This window comes from Astyanax mexicanus, chromosome 14, assembly GCF_023375975.1.
Source record: "Astyanax mexicanus isolate ESR-SI-001 chromosome 14, AstMex3_surface, whole genome shotgun sequence".
In the NCBI taxonomy this organism is placed as follows: domain Eukaryota; kingdom Metazoa; phylum Chordata; class Actinopteri; order Characiformes; family Acestrorhamphidae; genus Astyanax; species Astyanax mexicanus.
Window position 1 is genome coordinate 31,923,327 of NC_064421.1, and position 19,408 is coordinate 31,942,734.

The 19,408-nt window shown below is 39.6% G+C and overlaps 1 protein-coding gene across 1 annotated transcript in view; it reads right to left on the bottom strand.

Moving 5' to 3' along the window:
• fmn2a (formin 2a) overlaps positions 1–19,408 on the bottom strand; it is an 86,685-nt gene that overhangs the window by 31,107 nt on the left and 36,170 nt on the right. The window contains exon 7 of the mRNA XM_049463870.1: positions 19,089–19,176. Within this exon, the coding sequence (XP_049319827.1) occupies positions 19,089–19,176 (88 nt within the window). The remainder of the gene's footprint in view (positions 1–19,088; positions 19,177–19,408) is intronic.

Here is a 19,408-nt window from a genome sequence, read left to right on the forward strand (position 1 = left end):
ACACATGTAAGGTCTCACATTTTATTTATGTTATTTACAGCCCTGAACCACAACAAATGGGAAAACATTGAAAATAACCACAGTTACATTACCTTACATTTATTTTTCTGACTCATATTTGATTGCAGACAGTATGAAACCAAAATATTTTTGTCAACATAATTTCACTTATTAATATATACTTAGAAATAGACGTGGATTTTATTTTCCAGCAGGAGGTGGCACACTGCCCACACTGCCAAAAGTACCAATGGGTCAAATTTTCTGAGACACTGATTTTTGGGTTTTCATTGACTGTAAGCCATAATCATCAACAATAAAGTAAATAAACGCTTAAAATAGATCACTCTGTATGTAATACATCTATATAATATGAGTTTCACATATATAACTGAATTAATGAAATAAAGTCACTTTTTAATTATACTCTAATTTTTTGAGATACACTAGTATACCTATTCCTGTAACACATTAAAAAAAATTTAATGACGCTAATTTGGGGCTATTAATCTTCATGTTATATATTTACAACTGCCACATAAAACTTTACTACGGTCGCTTTTTATTTTCATTGTCAACATTTTGTTTAAGTGTTGTGGAATGACAAGATAGCAAAGTGATTCATACTGTCTGCAATTAAATAAAAGTCAAACTTAATGTAAGAAACACTGCATTTATTATTTATTTGTATTTCCCACACTGTCCCAACCTTTTCTGATTTTGGGATTGTAATATTATTGTGTTATTATATTAATATGCAGTTTTATCAGTCTCTCTTTCACTCTCTTTAAACTCTTCTCTCTCTCTCATTCTCTCTCTCTCTCTCTCTCTCTCTCAGCTGGTTGTAATAATAAGCTCCTCAGCAGCAGAAACACACTCTGGTCTGAGTGACCACAGCAGATCCGTCTGTCCACACACACTCTGCGAGGTGCCTTCCATTTCCGACACTAACTGCTCTGCTTGAGTGTTTGGCACAGTGCTGTGTGTGTGTGTGTGAGTGTGTGTCTCTGTGTGTGCGTGTGTGTAGTGTCTCCTGCTGTTAGTGGTCTGTAATGAGTGCAGCGGGTCTTAGACAAGCTCTCTTAGTCTCATGAACACAAAAATACATAACAATATATTGGCCTGTGAGAGAAGAAAATCTTCACAAATATTTCAATTTAATTACATGTATTAATCTGCACTAATCCAATTGTGGGTAAATGTCATAGTTATTTGACATTAGTGACATAGTTACTTTTCGCAATTGCTTGCAGTATAGATATGTATCTGAATTTGACTGCCTATAAAGTACTTGTAGTTTTTTTGATTGATCTGTTCAGAGTGGCATTTTTGGCAAACACTGGCACTCACATAATACCTCACAGCCAATCACGCTGCAGAGACAAGTTTAAATAACTAGGGGTGTGCTGATACAATAGCCAGGGCCCTCTTTTTTAGTGATCTATAGTGCACCAAGCAATTGCACATCACACAGTTGCATTTGTGGATGTGTCAGTGTGTCTTTGGTATCATGAGGGCACAAAAAATACGCCTTGCGCAGCTCGAAACAAGCAAAAGGGATGTACTAAATTTCTTAATTATTCATGAGTGTGTGTTTGGCACATTCGTATCTTAACAGCGCTGCGCTTTGTGTGTCTCAACAGAGGATACTGGGATGTGCATTCATGCTGTGAAGGTACACCAACAGCAACAATGTTATTTTATTCTTTATTCTGTTATTGTTATTGTTGATGCAAAAGCTGGATTTGTGTGTGCGTGTGTCTGTGTGTGTGAGAGACAGAGAAAGAGAGAGAGATAGAGGAGTAAGTGAAGGTTTGTGTTTCTGAGTGGATAATAAGGAGAACCGGTCCAGTCTGAATGCTGACAGCTAATAACGAGCTGAGAGATGAAAGAAGGAATTCATCAGGAATGTACAGAATACAAAAGATCTATTCACACACTGCAGCATATCTCCATCCCTCAAACCATATCTTACACATCTACATACACACATCATGGAGTTGAACACTTTTTTATATATAAAATAGTAACTATACACATAGAGGAAATAACCTTGCGTCGCATAGGCTGCATACCCTCTTTTTGTACCACTGGGGCAGTATACCGATTCATACATTATATAATACTGGAGTGGAAACTAGAACCGGTATGTGTTTCTCTCATACCGCCATACCACTAGAGGCGCTGCGGAGCGCCATGAGGAACAGAACCGTCAGAGAAGCAGATGCAGCTCTGTGGAGTCAAACGCTGATATAGCTCCGTAAATTAGAACAGTAACTACAGCCCTTTAAAATATATTAATACTGAAGCTTGAAGGATGATTTGAACGTATTTTTAACAGGAGAAATATAGGAATTGTGGCTGATTTAAATATTGTAATGCCTCTAATGGCTTCAGTAATAACATTGTAAATTAATATTAAACTTGTGTCTTACTTGTGTAACAGAGCTTTTGAGAAATATCTCTTTGAATACTTAAACATTGAGCATTTTAGTCCCATTTATAATGTTTATGGAACTACTTAAAATACTTAGTTTTGTAAAGGAAGTTGTGTTTAAGTTGCTGGTGTTGTTGGCTTTTATTAAGATCTATTGTTTACATTTCTTCAGCTGTTTTTCTGTTAATAAAGTCTGTTTTTTTTCATATATTGAGTAATTTTGTTGGACAAAGTGAACCCTATACTAATCAAAGCCTTAATTTAAAGCCTTGGTGTTTTTTATTATATGTACTCCAGTAGAGTACAGTAGAGTAACTCACAAACCTATATTAAAGCCCAGTCATGCAAAAAAAATAAAAATAAAAATAATAAAAAAAAAAAACATATGCATTTTTGGCCATGCCGCCCAGCACTAATATAATTTATATGTGTGTGTGTGTGTGTGTGTGTGTGTGTGTGTGTGTGCGTGTGTGTATACAATTCACACGCAATATTCTGTTTTTAGTAGTACAAATTCACTCAGTTTAATATTATCTATCACTGAAATAGTGCTGATATCTGGAAAACTCCAACAAACAACAACAAAAATATGAATTGGATACCAACATAGCTGCCATAATTATAGTTTTACAGTGACTTCTCAAACAATGAAACTTCATTCTCTATATATTACTGTGGGAGTCTGTTAGTTCTGCCTAAAAAGTGTGGGAAGAAGCACATGGAACCCAGCATTATACTCTAGTGTGTGTGTGTGTGTGTGTGTGTGTCTCTGTGCAGTCAAAACCATGTATAAAAGCCATCAGTTGGGAGAAAAATGCACAGTGGTTTCTTTCATTTGCAGTCGTTTATGGTCCGAGCTCTAACCGCACTGGCATTACCGTCGTTACGAGCGCAAAGAAAGCGCAGAAGACGTTGGTTAAACTGGTTCGGAAGGAAACCTCCTCATTCCTCCTCCTTTCATCTTCTCTCCTCTCGTCTCCCTCTTCCTCTCCTGTCTCAGTTTAAGACCCCTCACACTTTCAGACTCATTTGGTTTCCATTACGGCCTCAGATCCACTCTAGTGAACGACAGAATGAACGGGTGTCGCTGTCGTCACTAGTGTCTCTCTCTCTCTGTCTCTCTCTGTCTCTCTCTCTCTCACGCTCTCTAACACCATGTCTCATGATCCAGGTGTAGTGGATTAACCAGAGGATTTCTTCATTGCTCGGACACAAACACACACTACCCCCACTTTACGGCCTATAAGGAAACTTCGAACCCAGAACACTCTAAAAAAACCTTGGAGTAATCTTTTTTTCAAACAACCTTAAATTTCAAAATGACATTTACTGACTATTTCTTCACTCAGCCTCGCTCAAGAGCCCTAAATGCGAGTTTAGGGTAAAATTCTGTTTACATTCCTCCAAGTCATAAACCTCGGAGTTAATGTAAACATTTGGAACATTTGCAACACCATCACTAGGACGGGACTGCGGACTTAAGAGAGTGTCAAAACTTAATTAATGCCTTGGAAATTGTTAATTCACCAAATGTTGTACCAATTTAGGGGTTTGTGCCTAGTTATTTCTGCAATCACTTAGAAATAAGATTAATGAAATTAAGAGAAATGTTCTAAGCTTGGGATTCCATTTTCAACATTGCAGGCTCAAATTCTGTGGGGTGCAGAAAGAACTCCTTCCCCCACCGTCGTAAATTCAGACAGGCAAGGACCAAGCCTTATCTGAACACTCAGCAGAGGGGAGGAATTTCTCACTCAGAAGATTTTGCTTAAAATACATCTATATTGACTATATAAAAAAATGTGTTTTATAGAATGTTTACTAGATAATGGTATATGTGTCTGGTATATGGTATATGTGTTTGGATGTGTCCTGATTCAATTTTTCTACACATTCAAGTCTGAATCAACAAGGTTTAACTAGCATTTGATAATTTAGCTTTATTTGGTTATCAGTGGTTTAACCAGGTATTATCTTTTAAGTGATTTAATTGGGTTTAAATAATAACATGACTCTTGATCTCTTTCTGACAGAGTATCATCCATCGTTGTATTTCTAAGATTATCTAGTATTACAAAACTGTTTGTGGGCAAAATATATATAGTACATTTATTGTGATTCAATTGTAAGATTGTTGTTTCCTGAATTTATCCTCACAAACTGATATGCTGAAAAATGTATTTTGATCCACTGTTTAATTGAGTTTTCTTTTGGTTTGATCTATTAGAAAAATTCTGAAGCATGGTGACCATGTGAGGGGGGGGTTTTATGGCCCTTTGTGAATAAGATCTTCCCTGCCAAAGTTTGAAATTGCTCCTAGACCAATCAAAACACAGACATTTGGGCCACAGGGCCAATCATAGCTCAGGGGCCAAACAGGCCACAGAGTCTAATAGTTTTGCAGGGCAGTTCAGTAGAGTGCAGTTCGGAGCAGTTGGAGGAGAAGCAGTTCAGTTCAGTTTGGAGTTGAGGAGAGGAGAAGAAGATGTAGTTGAGATGGGAAGGCAGATGGACTTGGAGTGAGAAGTTGGAGAAGAGAGTTTAGGGAGCCCAGAGATGGAGAAAGGATAGACTGTTAGTGTAGTCATCTTAGTTAGTTTTCTTAGACTAGTGCATTTAATCTTCTTCAAGTATAATACTATTAGCTATCCTAGTTAAAATATCTAAGGTTATTTTACAATCTACGAAGCCAAGCATTATTCCATCTAAGGTTAGCTAAAGTACAGCTGAAAAAGAGATCCGCCAGATCCAACCCAGAAACTTGCGGTCCGGAGGCCACCAGCAAGCCACCTGAGAGCGAAGGGATTTACCCTGTGGGTTATAATGGGGCTCCGTGCTGACACAGGAAGTCAAACCACCCTGCAGACAGGCTCACGTGATCCTTTCTCGGGGTGAAGCAGCAGACGACCAACACAGACGGACGTCACCGAGGCCCACTTCAACACCTCAGAGTAAGGCAGAGCTGGGTTTTAATCTTTCGGCAGATGGTGTTCTGTTGGTCATGGTTTGGGTCGGGTCTTTAATATAGCGTCTTTAGTATAGATGACTCATTTTGAGTGTCTTGGGTGGAAATAAGAATTGGTTTCGTAGACTCAAAATGCCTTAGACCCTTATTTAGAAATATTCACTTAATAGTTCTATTAATCTTCATTCCTTTCATATCAGCATTATAACGTGTTTGTTGTTTTACTTCTCATTTATCATTCTACACTATGATTTGATATCTAATGGCTACATTTATGACTTTTTAATGAATTATTTACTCATATCTGTGTGATTTAATAAATACTTTTATTTTACAAAACCTGTCATTTCAGTGTGTTTTTCTGGATAACTTGGTTATGAAAATTTCTGTCACCTGTAGAAACCACACCCTGAGATGTCTTGTGTTATTAATTAATTTGATTAATTAATTTATTAATTAATCTAATTAAATTAATTTAATAACTGGCGCCCAATTAAAAATATTTCAACATCTCAATTAGCACCAGGTATTAAACCACTGAGCCCGCTACATAATTTGGCGCGCCAACGTGGGGCAGGATTATTATTGGCTCTCCGCCGCGAGACCAGAGTATACACATTTCATAACCAGTTCCAGAAAATAGTGCTGTAAGTTGCAGAATAAAGTGTATTTTGTTTTTATTGCTAAATGCGTTAGCTGCTGGCTAGCTGGCCTAGCTGGAGTTAACTGCATAAACCTAGCGTGTTAGAAACACACGCACATGTTCTACACGTGTTTTTGTTTACAATTCAGGACTGGCCAGTCCCCCGCTGTGTGTGCGCGTCGCGCGCACGGTCCCCTGTGTGTCTGTATAACGTGTACAGTTGTGTGTGTGTGGTACGTGAGCGCTCTTGAAAACATTACGCTTATTTGTAAAATAAGCTTGGTTGACACACCGCCGTGTGTGGGTAACCTTAAACCCGGGTGTATATACGTGTATATACGTGTATATACGTGTGTACTTACATAAAGTTCGAACTGTTTCCGGTAAAATAGACATATTTTGCCAGTGTTGATCTGATAAGGCCTTCGCGCAGCTCTGAGTCGCGGATTTCCGGCTCATTGACTCCGCGCTCCAGTTAAAACTGCCGGTTTTTGCGCGAAATCCGTAAAATCCTGCAGTACTGGACACTTCCACGTGCGTAAAAGAGTAGCTAACTTTTACGTAACACCACCCTGAGTGGCAGGAAGTTTATTGTGTGCGTGATTAAACTAACCACGCCAGGATGTAAATCCTCTTTGCTCATCTTGTGAAGTCAGTGTGTTGCTGCTGTGTTAAACTTTTGGACCGCCGAGTCCTTCTCCTCTGCTATTCACAGTCGACTGAGTCAGTCAAATCTGCTGACCAGGTCCCAGACCCAAGGGGCGGTCCTTAACGTGGCATCATCAGTGGGCGTGACCACTCCCACCAGTCGGCCTCTGCCACCATCTGGTGGACAGCCTGACTATTTACACTCAAACTCAAAGCGTGTTTTACCACCCCTCACCACTAGGGGGGGTACACTGCCACATCGCCATCTGGTGTTTGATTTGGGTAACTGCATACAGTGCAGAAAGGTACATCTCATTTGTTTGACCACCAGAGGGAGCCACTTAGCCACATAGCTGTGTCGCCACCTGGTGTTGTACTTGTGTAATTGCTATCATCCTGTAGAGTGCATTTAGAGTTTCTGTCGCCAGAGGGTGCCAATTTCAAACAAACTTTTTGTTAAGTTAATAAAGGGAATTTGCATTGTGGTTGGGTTAAATGGTTTGTAAATAAGTAAACAAATAACTGCATTCATTTAATCGGTTAATATTAAATAGTTAAATTTAAGTTTCAGGTCTGCTCTCTCAAACATTACTCTTTATGTTACATTGAACCAAGCTAAATAGCTATCTCCATTGAGTAACTAATCACAACATAAAATAATTAACTGGTCATTTTAATCAATTTGATTAAGTAAAATTAATTAAACTTTTGTTAATTAGTTATTTTCAATTTAATTCAACCATCTTCAAATAAATTAAGATTAATTATTGATCGATTAAGATCAATTATTAATAACTAATTGAAATTAATTAATTAACCATTTAAAAAAAAAAAAAATAAAAAAAAAAAAATAACTTATCCAGTTATCAGTTACTCAACCATATACTCAGCACACCTGTGCTTAATACATAGTTAAATTCTCCCATCCTGTACATAGTTAATAACTATACTCATATTTAGACATATTGCATATAGTGGCCTACAGTTATTAAACTGTTCACTAGCACCACTGACGACAAATCTAACTATTCTTTCAAAATTAATCTACTAATTGTAACCTTAGGTCACCCACTTTTACAGATTTTCTTCTTAGAAAAGGCACAATGCTAATTGACTCGAACATAAAATAAACTTGTTTGTCATCAAAATTGTTTGATTCCACGTGCTTTACGTAAATCAAAATGTGTGTCACTGAAAAAGCTCTTTTAGAGCTTACAGCTGGTTTACCCCCAGGACTTACCGTCCCAGTCCAACAAATGGACAGTGGGGGTCTCCATGCACTAATTGCCAAAAGCCTCAATGAGTGTGTATCTAAAATCCTTGAGGGCAAGCAACAAGTGGATCCGATTTCCCTAATACTGTGGAAACAACTGCTGTTGTCACAGGATCAACTTGCTGCTTCCTCCAAAACCATTCAAAATCTCCAAACAGAGATTGTGACTTTAAATGATAGAGTTGCAGACCTAGAGAACAAAACTGTACAGTCTGAAATGAACCAAAGAGACCTCAAAACCGAAGTGCAGCTGCTTCAAAAGGAAGCCAACATAGCTACCCAACTTGCAGCTCAGTCACAGGAAAAACTAAAACATGCTATTGCAAGACAGGTTGAGCTACAAACTGAATTAGCACATGCTAACAATGCAGTCAAATTAACTCGAGACCAAACAGAGTTAACATTTGAGCTGATGATGGAGGGAGACTCCCCCATTAATCCAGCTGGTAAATCAGGAACCCCTGGGGTTCCGGACCTTAAGCAACAACCATCCACAAATACATTCCCTCTAGTCTCCCCTAAAGGTGCTGAAGCGCCAGTAGAACCAAGGTTCACTCAGCTTTCCCAGCCACATGGGACCTCTGTGCAACCTCAGGCACCCTCTGATAGAGATTTGGACAAAATTGCGCGTAACATCCCACGCTTTGAACCAGAACCGGACGGTTCTAATGATGTCCACCAGTATCTTCGCGACATTGACTTCTTCTTACGCCGTTTCCCCAAGGCCACGGTAGATGATAAAATCTACCTCATTAAGGTGTCCTCTAGCCGGGAAGTTGGACGTTTCATTGAGCGCCAACCACCCCAGGTTAAGAGAGACTATCCTGCTCTTTGCAAGGCTTTGGAGAATGAGTTCTCCAACCACCTTGTTCAAACCGGCCTTGCTGCGGCTCTTGCAATAAAGCAGAGTCGCCAGGAAACACCCCTACAGTACTATCACCGCCTCAGGCACGCTTATTTCGGCTATAGAAATGAGCCTGGAATGGAGGAAGAGGAAGTTTTCAAAACCTTGTTCGTGAGAAACCTCCATCCCTCCACCAGTCACTCTTTTGGAGTCGCAGCCTGCCCTCGTACGCTAACAAGCCGGCAGCTGCGTGATTTGGCTCTCAGAGGATTTGCTAAGTTCCAACAAAACATTAAGAAAAAATCAGAGTCAAATGACGTCCTGATAATTAATGAGCAGTCCTCCCACGTCAAGCAAAAAGGGGCACACAAGGCTCCAATGCCACCTAAGACCCAGTTAAACCACAAAAACCAGAGAGTGTTCCACTCTTGGCGTCGCTCGTCCCTACATTGGGCCAAGCAAAGTGACCAAAAGCCCTCCTATCGAAGGAAAGGTAGGATAAAACGCAGTTGGAATGGCAAACACTCACAGCACCATGCTCGAGCACAGAGCTCCAGCAAACTTCAATCTCCGCTCAGGAGAAAGAGCCCAAAGCACCACAAACGTTGGTGTCCACCTAAAGGGCACAAGCATGAGAGATATCCAACTAACCTGAGCACTAAAGACGGCAGTCTGCTCAGACAATTTCGTAATGAAATATGCAAGCAGGACAATGCTGAATCTGAATTCTTGCCAATTGTCCATGCTCCAGATCAACCTGCTTGGGGGGGTGCGAAATCCATCCACCCCAATGCAGCCTTGGTTGTACAGCCAGACGCTGAAAACAACCACACTGAGGAAGCTTCTTCCCTCAGCCTGGAGGATCCACCACCTAAACAATTCTTGGGTTTCTTAACCGAGAAAGGTTCAACACCAAAATTCTACCTAGCCACCTGGCTGGAAAATGTGTTCGGGTATGAAGCTCTTTTGGACACTGGGTCAGACATTTCTTTAATGTCAAATTCACTTTTTGACCAGGTGAGGGCGACAGCCCGCCGAAACAACAAAGAGATACCTCTGAAAAAGTGTGCTCTTCACCTTCAACCATATTCGCACACTGGTATCACTCTGCATTCTGTAGCCCTGGTGCACGTTACCATCGGTCCAATGAGCCTCACCCATCCAATTCACATTTCTCCGTTGGAGAACGTCCCATTGCTCTTTGGCAAAGACCTCCTTGACCGGGTCAAACCATTGATTGACTTTCAGCATCGTAGAATCTGGGCACAGGTTTGCGAACCCCTGCCCTGTCCTAAGGCACAGGATAGAGTTCAATGCTATCATGTTGCTAGCAACATTGAGCCACACAAGCTCATTGAACCTTCAAATTCCACGGGAATCAATGAGAAGCTCACTGTCAGGGTTCTGAAACCACCATCCTCAGAATCCCCTACCATGATTCTAAAACAAAACACCTGTTCATGGGCATTGACTCCCTCTACGGCTGTAGATGAGTACAACCCAAAAGCTGGAAAGTCATTCACTCTTAACACAACGGTCAACGGTGAAATCTTTGTTCCATGGGCTGACAAGTCAGCTGTTCACAGACCACCTGCAGGTTCCTTGCCACGGACTGTGATCCTCTGTGATCCTCTGTTCGTGCACCAAAAGGATTGTTCTCTTCTTGGTCCTGCACCAGTGGTTCCAGACAAACACAGTCCCTTGGATTCTTATGAATGTAAAAACATTCCCACCATCTACACAGATGGATGTGCTTTTCGGAATGCTCAGATCAAATGGAAAGTTAACATGACAATTGGTGCATGTGGCAACACTTCTTTCAGAACACTGGCATTTCAACTTGATCCACTTGCCACTTACTGTGCGTCTTTCAGGATGCTCAAGGGCCTGTTTGTTCATGCCCCAGATACACACGCTTCATCTTCATTCGTGGTGCCTCAGCGCCATGGGGGGGAGAGCCTGGCCCAGGCCCTCGATCACCCATGGGTGGACCACAAAATGATGGGGGAAACACACCAAGCATTCCCACAATTGACATATCTGCCACTTGTTGGAAAAAGGCTAGTGTGTTTTCAGCCCCAATCTTCAGAAGATCTGTGTGGTGTATGGCCAATTCCACAAATGGATTGGGTTGAAAGACTCATGAAATTTGTTCGAAGGAACAAACATCTCATCACTGTGGCAGGTGCATTTGCCAGATGGGGGGGACGTCCCCCAGACCCTATTGAAATGGCTCAGGCCACAACTTTTTTGCTGAACCACACTTTCTCAGGTGTTGGTATATCTCACCGTTCTAGCGGTGAACTGCGGAAACACCCAAAACTGGGAAAAAGCACGCTTGGATACCAACCATTGTGCTACACTGCTGACAAGCTACTGGTGAGGTCCCAGCACAGCACTGGCAAAACAATTCGCGAGCTCAGGTCTCATTGGTTTGGTCCTCATGCAGAGGCAGACAAACTGCCTCGCATCTGGAACCAGATCCCGCATCGTCAGTGTTTTATTAAACCGATTCTCAAACAAGTTCACTGTAACCCAATTAAACTATGCAAAAGCCCCATGGGACAAGTCGGGACCAATAATGCCCTAGGTTAAATCATAATACTGGGCCAAATACTTAGTGTATACTTAGTGTTCATTGTCCACCATTTTCTGGCCTGACGCAATTGTTAAATTGAGAACGTACCACACATTCATTGTCTGGAACTCACCTATCCGAGTAGCATAACCCACAACAAATTGGATATTTGGTTAAACCTAGAGTTTGAATCACCATTTCAAACCATTAGCATAGCAGTATAATAAATACGTGGAGAAAGGGGGGTGCCAATTTTTTTTTTTTCTTCTCCTCTCTTCAGGTGCCCAAAACATATTTTGTTTCCCTTCTGACTACGTTTGTTCCGCTATATTGTTCTCAATTGTTGACTAAGTAGTGGCTAATTATTGAAGCATACCTTATGGGTAGGTTGTCTTGATAAAGTTATAAAGGAACAAATAGCTAGCAAACTATTTGTGACCCTTTCATATGCTTGTTGCCACCCTATCACATTAAATTAACTATTTTATTCAGAACCAAAAGCCAATAGCTACAACAAAAAAAAAAAAAACTGATCATCAGAGAAATTGTATATCCATTAGACCAAAAACTCTGTCAGCGACCTTGTAGTAGATTGTCTTAAGAAAGCATGACCAACAAGACACCAATTGCATGAAAGATGTGCCCTAACGTGCTCTGTCTACAGAAATCCACGTTGACATCGACCGATGACCCAACGTCCAGTGGCCCATCGATCGATGGGGGGGGAATGTAGTGGATTAACCAGAGGATTTCTTCATTGCTCGGACACAAACACACACTACCCCCACTTTACGGCCTATAAGGAAACTTCGAACCCAGAACACTCTAAAAAAACCTTGGAGTAATCTTTTTTTCAAACAACCTTAAATTTCAAAATGACATTTACTGACTATTTCTTCACTCAGCCTCGCTCAAGAGCCCTAAATGCGAGTTTAGGGTAAAATTCTGTTTACATTCCTCCAAGTCATAAACCTCGGAGTTAATGTAAACATTTGGAACATTTGCAACACCATCACTAGGACGGGACTGCGGACTTAAGAGAGTGTCAAAACTTAATTAATGCCTTGGAAATTGTTAATTCACCAAATGTTGTACCAATTTAGGGGTTTGTGCCTAGTTATTTCTGCAATCACTTAGAAATAAGATTAATGAAATTAAGAGAAATGTTCTAAGCTTGGGATTCCATTTTCAACATTGCAGGCTCAAATTCTGTGGGGTGCAGAAAGAACTCCTTCCCCCACCGTCGTAAATTCAGACAGGCAAGGACCAAGCCTTATCTGAACACTCAGCAGAGGGGAGGAATTTCTCACTCAGAAGATTTTGCTTAAAATACATCTATATTGACTATATAAAAAAATGTGTTTTATAGAATGTTTACTAGATAATGGTATATGTGTCTGGTATATGGTATATGTGTTTGGATGTGTCCTGATTCAATTTTTCTACACATTCAAGTCTGAATCAACAAGGTTTAACTAGCATTTGATAATTTAGCTTTATTTGGTTATCAGTGGTTTAACCAGGTATTATCTTTTAAGTGATTTAATTGGGTTTAAATAATAACATGACTCTTGATCTCTTTCTGACAGAGTATCATCCATCGTTGTATTTCTAAGATTATCTAGTATTACAAAACTGTTTGTGGGCAAAATATATATAGTACATTTATTGTGATTCAATTGTAAGATTGTTGTTTCCTGAATTTATCCTCACAAACTGATATGCTGAAAAATGTATTTTGATCCACTGTTTAATTGAGTTTTCTTTTGGTTTGATCTATTAGAAAAATTCTGAAGCATGGTGACCATGTGAGGGGGGGGTTTTATGGCCCTTTGTGAATAAGATCTTCCCTGCCAAAGTTTGAAATTGCTCCTAGACCAATCAAAACACAGACATTTGGGCCACAGGGCCAATCATAGCTCAGGGGCCAAACAGGCCACAGAGTCTAATAGTTTTGCAGGGCAGTTCAGTAGAGTGCAGTTCGGAGCAGTTGGAGGAGAAGCAGTTCAGTTCAGTTTGGAGTTGAGGAGAGGAGAAGAAGATGTAGTTGAGATGGGAAGGCAGATGGACTTGGAGTGAGAAGTTGGAGAAGAGAGTTTAGGGAGCCCAGAGATGGAGAAAGGATAGACTGTTAGTGTAGTCATCTTAGTTAGTTTTCTTAGACTAGTGCATTTAATCTTCTTCAAGTATAATACTATTAGCTATCCTAGTTAAAATATCTAAGGTTACAATCTACGAAGCCAAGCATTATTCCATCTAAGGTTAGCTAAAGTACAGCTGAAAAAGAGATCCGCCAGATCCAACCCAGAAACTTGCGGTCCGGAGGCCACCAGCAAGCCACCTGAGAGCGAAGGGATTTACCCTGTGGGTTATAATGGGGCTCCGTGCTGACACAGGAAGTCAAACCACCCTGCAGACAGGCTCACGTGATCCTTTCTCGGGGTGAAGCAGCAGACGACCAACACAGACGGACGTCACCGAGGCCCACTTCAACACCTCAGAGTAAGGCAGAGCTGGGTTTTAATCTTTCGGCAGATGGTGTTCTGTTGGTCATGGTTTGGGTCGGGTCTTTAATATAGCGTCTTTAGTATAGATGACTCATTTTGAGTGTCTTGGGTGGAAATAAGAATTGGTTTCGTAGACTCAAAATGCCTTAGACCCTTATTTAGAAATATTCACTTAATAGTTCTATTAATCTTCATTCCTTTCATATCAGCATTATAACGTGTTTGTTGTTTTACTTCTCATTTATCATTCTACACTATGATTTGATATCTAATGGCTACATTTATGACTTTTTAATGAATTATTTACTCATATCTGTGTGATTTAATAAATACTTTTATTTTACAAAACCTGTCATTTCAGTGTGTTTTTCTGGATAACTTGGTTATGAAAATTTCTGTCACCTGTAGAAACCACACCCTGAGATGTCTTGTGTTATTAATTAATTTGATTAATTAATTTATTAATTAATCTAATTAAATTAATTTAATAACTGGCGCCCAATTAAAAATATTTCAACATCTCAATTAGCACCAGGTATTAAACCACTGAGCCCGCTACACAGGCTTGTGGTTTATGTGCAGATACCAAATACACGCTCAGATAATGCATTTCATCTGCTAGCAGTGTTAAAGTGTGCATCCTCTATTTCAGTAACTGCCTAAGGAAACACAGCTGCATACAGTAAGGGTGCCCAATACATAGATCTGTACAAGCTGGTAGATCACGTCTCCTTTAAATATATGTTACATTTAAACTGTTAATGATAGTGGGCAGATCAGTGTATTAACGTTAAAGCCAACACAATGCTGCTCTATATTCGCATAGCTATGCCCACCTCAGGAATTTATCATAAAGGACAGGGAAGCCTGAAACCGCAATGATTAGCTTTTCTGACATGTTTCTCTATAACGCTTGAGAGTGGAACTAAAATGTTTTCATACACTCCTCTGAGGACACGTATCAGGCGAACACCTGCTCCCTAACTGGATAGACACATCACTTTGGATGGATTCATTTGCATAAAGTTTATGTCCCATGATGCATTTTTCAAGTCAAGCAAGCGCTGGATTTTAATCTACACAGATTTCTCTCCTGAAAACTTTTTATTTGGGTGAGTAAAGCGCTTCCGTTTATTTATAGTAAGCTTAGATATCCAATATTTTAGCGCGCTTAGCAGCAGCGCTAGCCACAGTTAGCAGCAGCACTAGCCGCGGTTATCAGTAGCTCTAGCTACAGTTAGCAGCAGCTCCCGGTAAGCCAGGGTGCTATCAGCTGGCAGTTCACACTTAGCTTGTTTTACCACACAGACTACAATCTAATATACTCACCTCTGAACAAGCTGGTAGTTCGCGTCTGCTTTAAATTTATGTTACATTTAAACTGTTAATGATAGTGGGCAGATCAGTGTATTAACCTAAAAACCAACACAGTCCTGCTCTGTATTAGCATAGCTATGCTCACCCCATAATACCACAGCCTACATGAAGCACAGTTTGCATTGCGAAGCATTTAACTTTCTGTTAACGCAAAGCCATATTTCAAGTAATATAAGGCGCACTATCAATAAACACCTTTTTTCTGGTCTACTTTCATACATAACTGATTATAAAGTGCATTTTAAGTCACACTAGTAAAGAACAAGGGTGTCGCCATGTTTCTATTCCAATGGGGCAGCGCCTAACGCTGCATTTACACTAATCCGGCGCGTCAACGCACATGAACATGCTGCCTCCCCCTCCAACTAGTCGCACATACAAATGCTATCCCTGCGTCATCTAATTTAATTGTTTTAATAAATGGGAATTGGTTTAATACAAGCTTTATTTTCTATAAACTAATAAATATAAATGTGTATTTATAAATATAAATGTTAGATTGAGCTTCATAACACTGTCTAGTGAGAAGCATATAGGCTAATAAAAATAAACTTTTCCAATTAAGTTATATATTAATGTTTTTAAAACCCACCAGAGACCCCAACAATCTCTGCAACAATTATCCACGCTTTATTACGCTAATCAGAGTCCCTGTAAATCAGCAAGGATTTAACATAAAGGACAGGAACGCCTGAAACCGCAATGATTAGCATTTCATCCAGGCTTCTCTGGAACGCTTGAGAGTGGAACTAAAACACCTGCTTTCTGACTGCATAGACACGTCGGCCCCATGATGTATTTTTCAAATCAAATGTACCTACTGGACGTTGTCTACACAAATATCTCTCCTGAAAACTGTTTATTTGGGTGAGTAAATTGCTTATTTACAGTAAGATTAGATTTCCAATATTTTGTCATGGTTAGCAGCTGCGCTAGCTGCAGTTAGCAGCAGCACTAGCCGTGGTTAGCAGCAGTGCTAGACATGGTTAGCAGCAGCACTAACCGTGGTTAGCAGCAGCGCTAGCCGTGGTTAGCAGCAGCACTAGCCGTGGTTAGCAGCAGCGCTAGCCGTGGTTAGCAGCAGTCTAGACATGGTTAGCAGCAGCACTAGCCGTGGTTAGCAGCAGCGCTAGACATGGTTAGCAGTAGCCTAGATGTGGTTAGCAGCAGCACTAGCCACGGTTAGCAGTAGCCTAGATGTGGTTAGCAGCAAAACTGGAGTGGGAGGAGGACTATTTTTTACGATGTCAAACTCCAAATGCATCTGCTTGATTTGCCAAGTAGCCATCACACTTCCTCAAGAAGGGTAATGTCAAAATTACACAAATCTGGTCTATTTGCATTCAGTGTAAACCATTCAGTGTAAATTAAAGCTTTAAAAAAGTGAGGCCTGGACTACGATGGCCTGTCCACTGGAAAATTAGATCTCGGGCCAGAAAAGTGTGGGCACCCCTGGCATACAGCCATTGTTTTGCTAATGCTAACTCCAGGGCTTGGAGGTTATTCTAAAAAAAGAATTAGTTATCCGGTTCCAGGCCTTTTGGAATTAAAAATGGACTCCAAAGCTCTGGAAAATGGGTCTTTCTCCACAAGTCACATTTTGATAGATTGGAAAGAAAATTGAAATATACAATTGCTAATGAAAAAAAGATTCTCGTTAACTTAACTGTGCCAGAGCACAAACATCTAACCATCAGGAGCTTAAAATGGAAAATTGGGTATGCTCCATATTTTGGCTCAGTTAAGTTCATTTGGCTAACGTTAGCGTAACTCTCACTGTTGATGTCCAAGCTCAAATCATGTTCAGTTCAACCATGTCACCAAAAAAACTGCTGCTGGTGATCTTAGTAGGTCAATGAATCATATAATGAATCATAAAGTCTTAAATACTTAATAAATGGTGACCATAGGGCAGTTTCCTCGTTTCCCAGGCTGGGATTAAGCCTAGTCTTGGACTGAACAGCATTTTGAACTGGGATTTTCCATTGAAAGGAAAAAAGGGAAATATAGTCTGCAACTGGGTTTAATAAATGTCTGAAAAACCGCCCCCATATTTAGTTATTGAAAAAAGAGAAAAGTACTCTGGAGACACTATGGCTGTTGGAACATGTTAATGTGTGTATCTGTGAGGGTAGGAATGAGTCAAAAACCTCTAAAATCAGCAACTATATTAATAAACATTAAACATTTACTTACTAAGGTTTTTTTATTTGCTGTCATAAAATAAATATAAATATGAAAAAAACAAATACTGACAATGACTTAGTTATTGATTTGAAACTCTGGATTTTTTTTATATATATTTCCTCTACTTAGTTTCATAAAGGCAGAACCACAGATATTTTTCCCTAGAACTTATTTGTGTTCATTTACATATGTGTTTACGCATTTTTAAGCTGTGGTTAGGATGTCCTGCTAAATCCCAGACATTTTATGCAAATGAAAAAACCTGGTCAGACACATTTTTTACATATCCCAGGACCCGTCCGGTGAATAGTCTGGCCAACCGATATAAAAGGAATAGTTTTATGTTATTTTTTAGTCCTGAAAGCTGAAATTAGACAACTTATGGTGTTAGTTTAATTTGGAATTTTCCTTTTTTTTTTCACCACATGAACACTGCAGGTCACAGGTCAGAACCTGAAGTCAGACACAGTATATAGGGCCCTAATTTTTTGTGATTTACAGGCAACCCGCCAGTCGTGCACTGTGCAGCTTGATTTAGGGCGTATCAGTTTGTCTTTGTTATCGTAATGGTGGGAAAAATATACTCTGCACGTCTTAAAATGCACCAAAAGCATGTGCTAATTCTTTTAATTAATCATGGGTTTGTTTTGAGTGTAATGGAAAAAAAAACAATCAGTGTGAGCCATATTGCCTTTTATTTTGTCGGATTGCTATTTTAATGGCGCAGCACTTCTGCGCTTCTCAGCAGAGGAAACTGACCTGCTCGTTCACACTGTGAAGGTAATTTACAGGAAAAGCAATATTTGGACCTTTAGACCAATTGTGCTTAGCTATGCTGAAATCTAACTCCCCTTGGCATGCACAGCTGCATGAATGCAAACACTTGATTGCTGTATCTGCTGTAACTGTAGATTAAATAAATAAATGAGGGTTATTTATAAACAAAAATAAGAGGAATCTGAGGCTAATCTTTTATACCAAATGTACAGATAACAATGTAACAAACACTTTCAGGTGTGAAAATGCCATTAAAAAGAGCATTTTTTCAGATATAGGTGATTGTAGGTAGCACTGTTACAGAATTATCTGCGTAATCAGCTAACACTGTTTTCAGTTTCAGACCACCCCAGTTATTATATTCTGAAACACTTTAGGGTTACAGGGTTCACAGTGCTGCAGCAAACAGCCTATAAATATTTATTGGTCACTTATTTTAGACCAGAACCAGAAACCTAGAATAGACCATAGAATTCATATCATTAACACAGTGCATAACAAGATATAGGCCTTCGTCTGGCTCAGAACTTGTGTAGGAAATATAAAAAAAAGAGCTCATAAAGTGATTGTTAAATGTACTGTGGGTTGGCATTTTTGTTAATAGGACCCACTAGGAGCCAGTCACCACAACATCACAAGTCCATGGTCTCGTATTATATGTTGACTGCAGTTCAGCTAAATACAACAGACCAGTTAATTGTGCTAAAAAGTTAATTGTATTAATTTATTTGTATTAAAAGTAGAGTTGTGTAATAGTAGTTTTAATGTTAAAGTTGTGTATTATTATTATATGTTTAACTATTTATGACACACACACAAACACAAACACACACACTAATATGTGAAACTCACCATGCTGAATGTCTTTCATATCCAAATGCAGACTGGACATTAAAATCCCCACCGCCTGAGAGCGCTTATTACTCAACAGCTTCACCACCTGAGAGAGAGAGAGAGAGAGAGAGAGAGAGCGAGAAAAACAATTAGTGTATCAGACTCACTGATTCTTTTACTAACTAATTAATTCAGACTTTAATTAGTAATCACTCTCTTCTATTGTGAGGAAGATTTTTGTAATAATTTTACTAAGAGGAAAATGTATTATTTTTTATTAATATAAAATGACATTAAGTCATTTTTTAGCATTTCTATATTGCTGTTTTATATTAGTA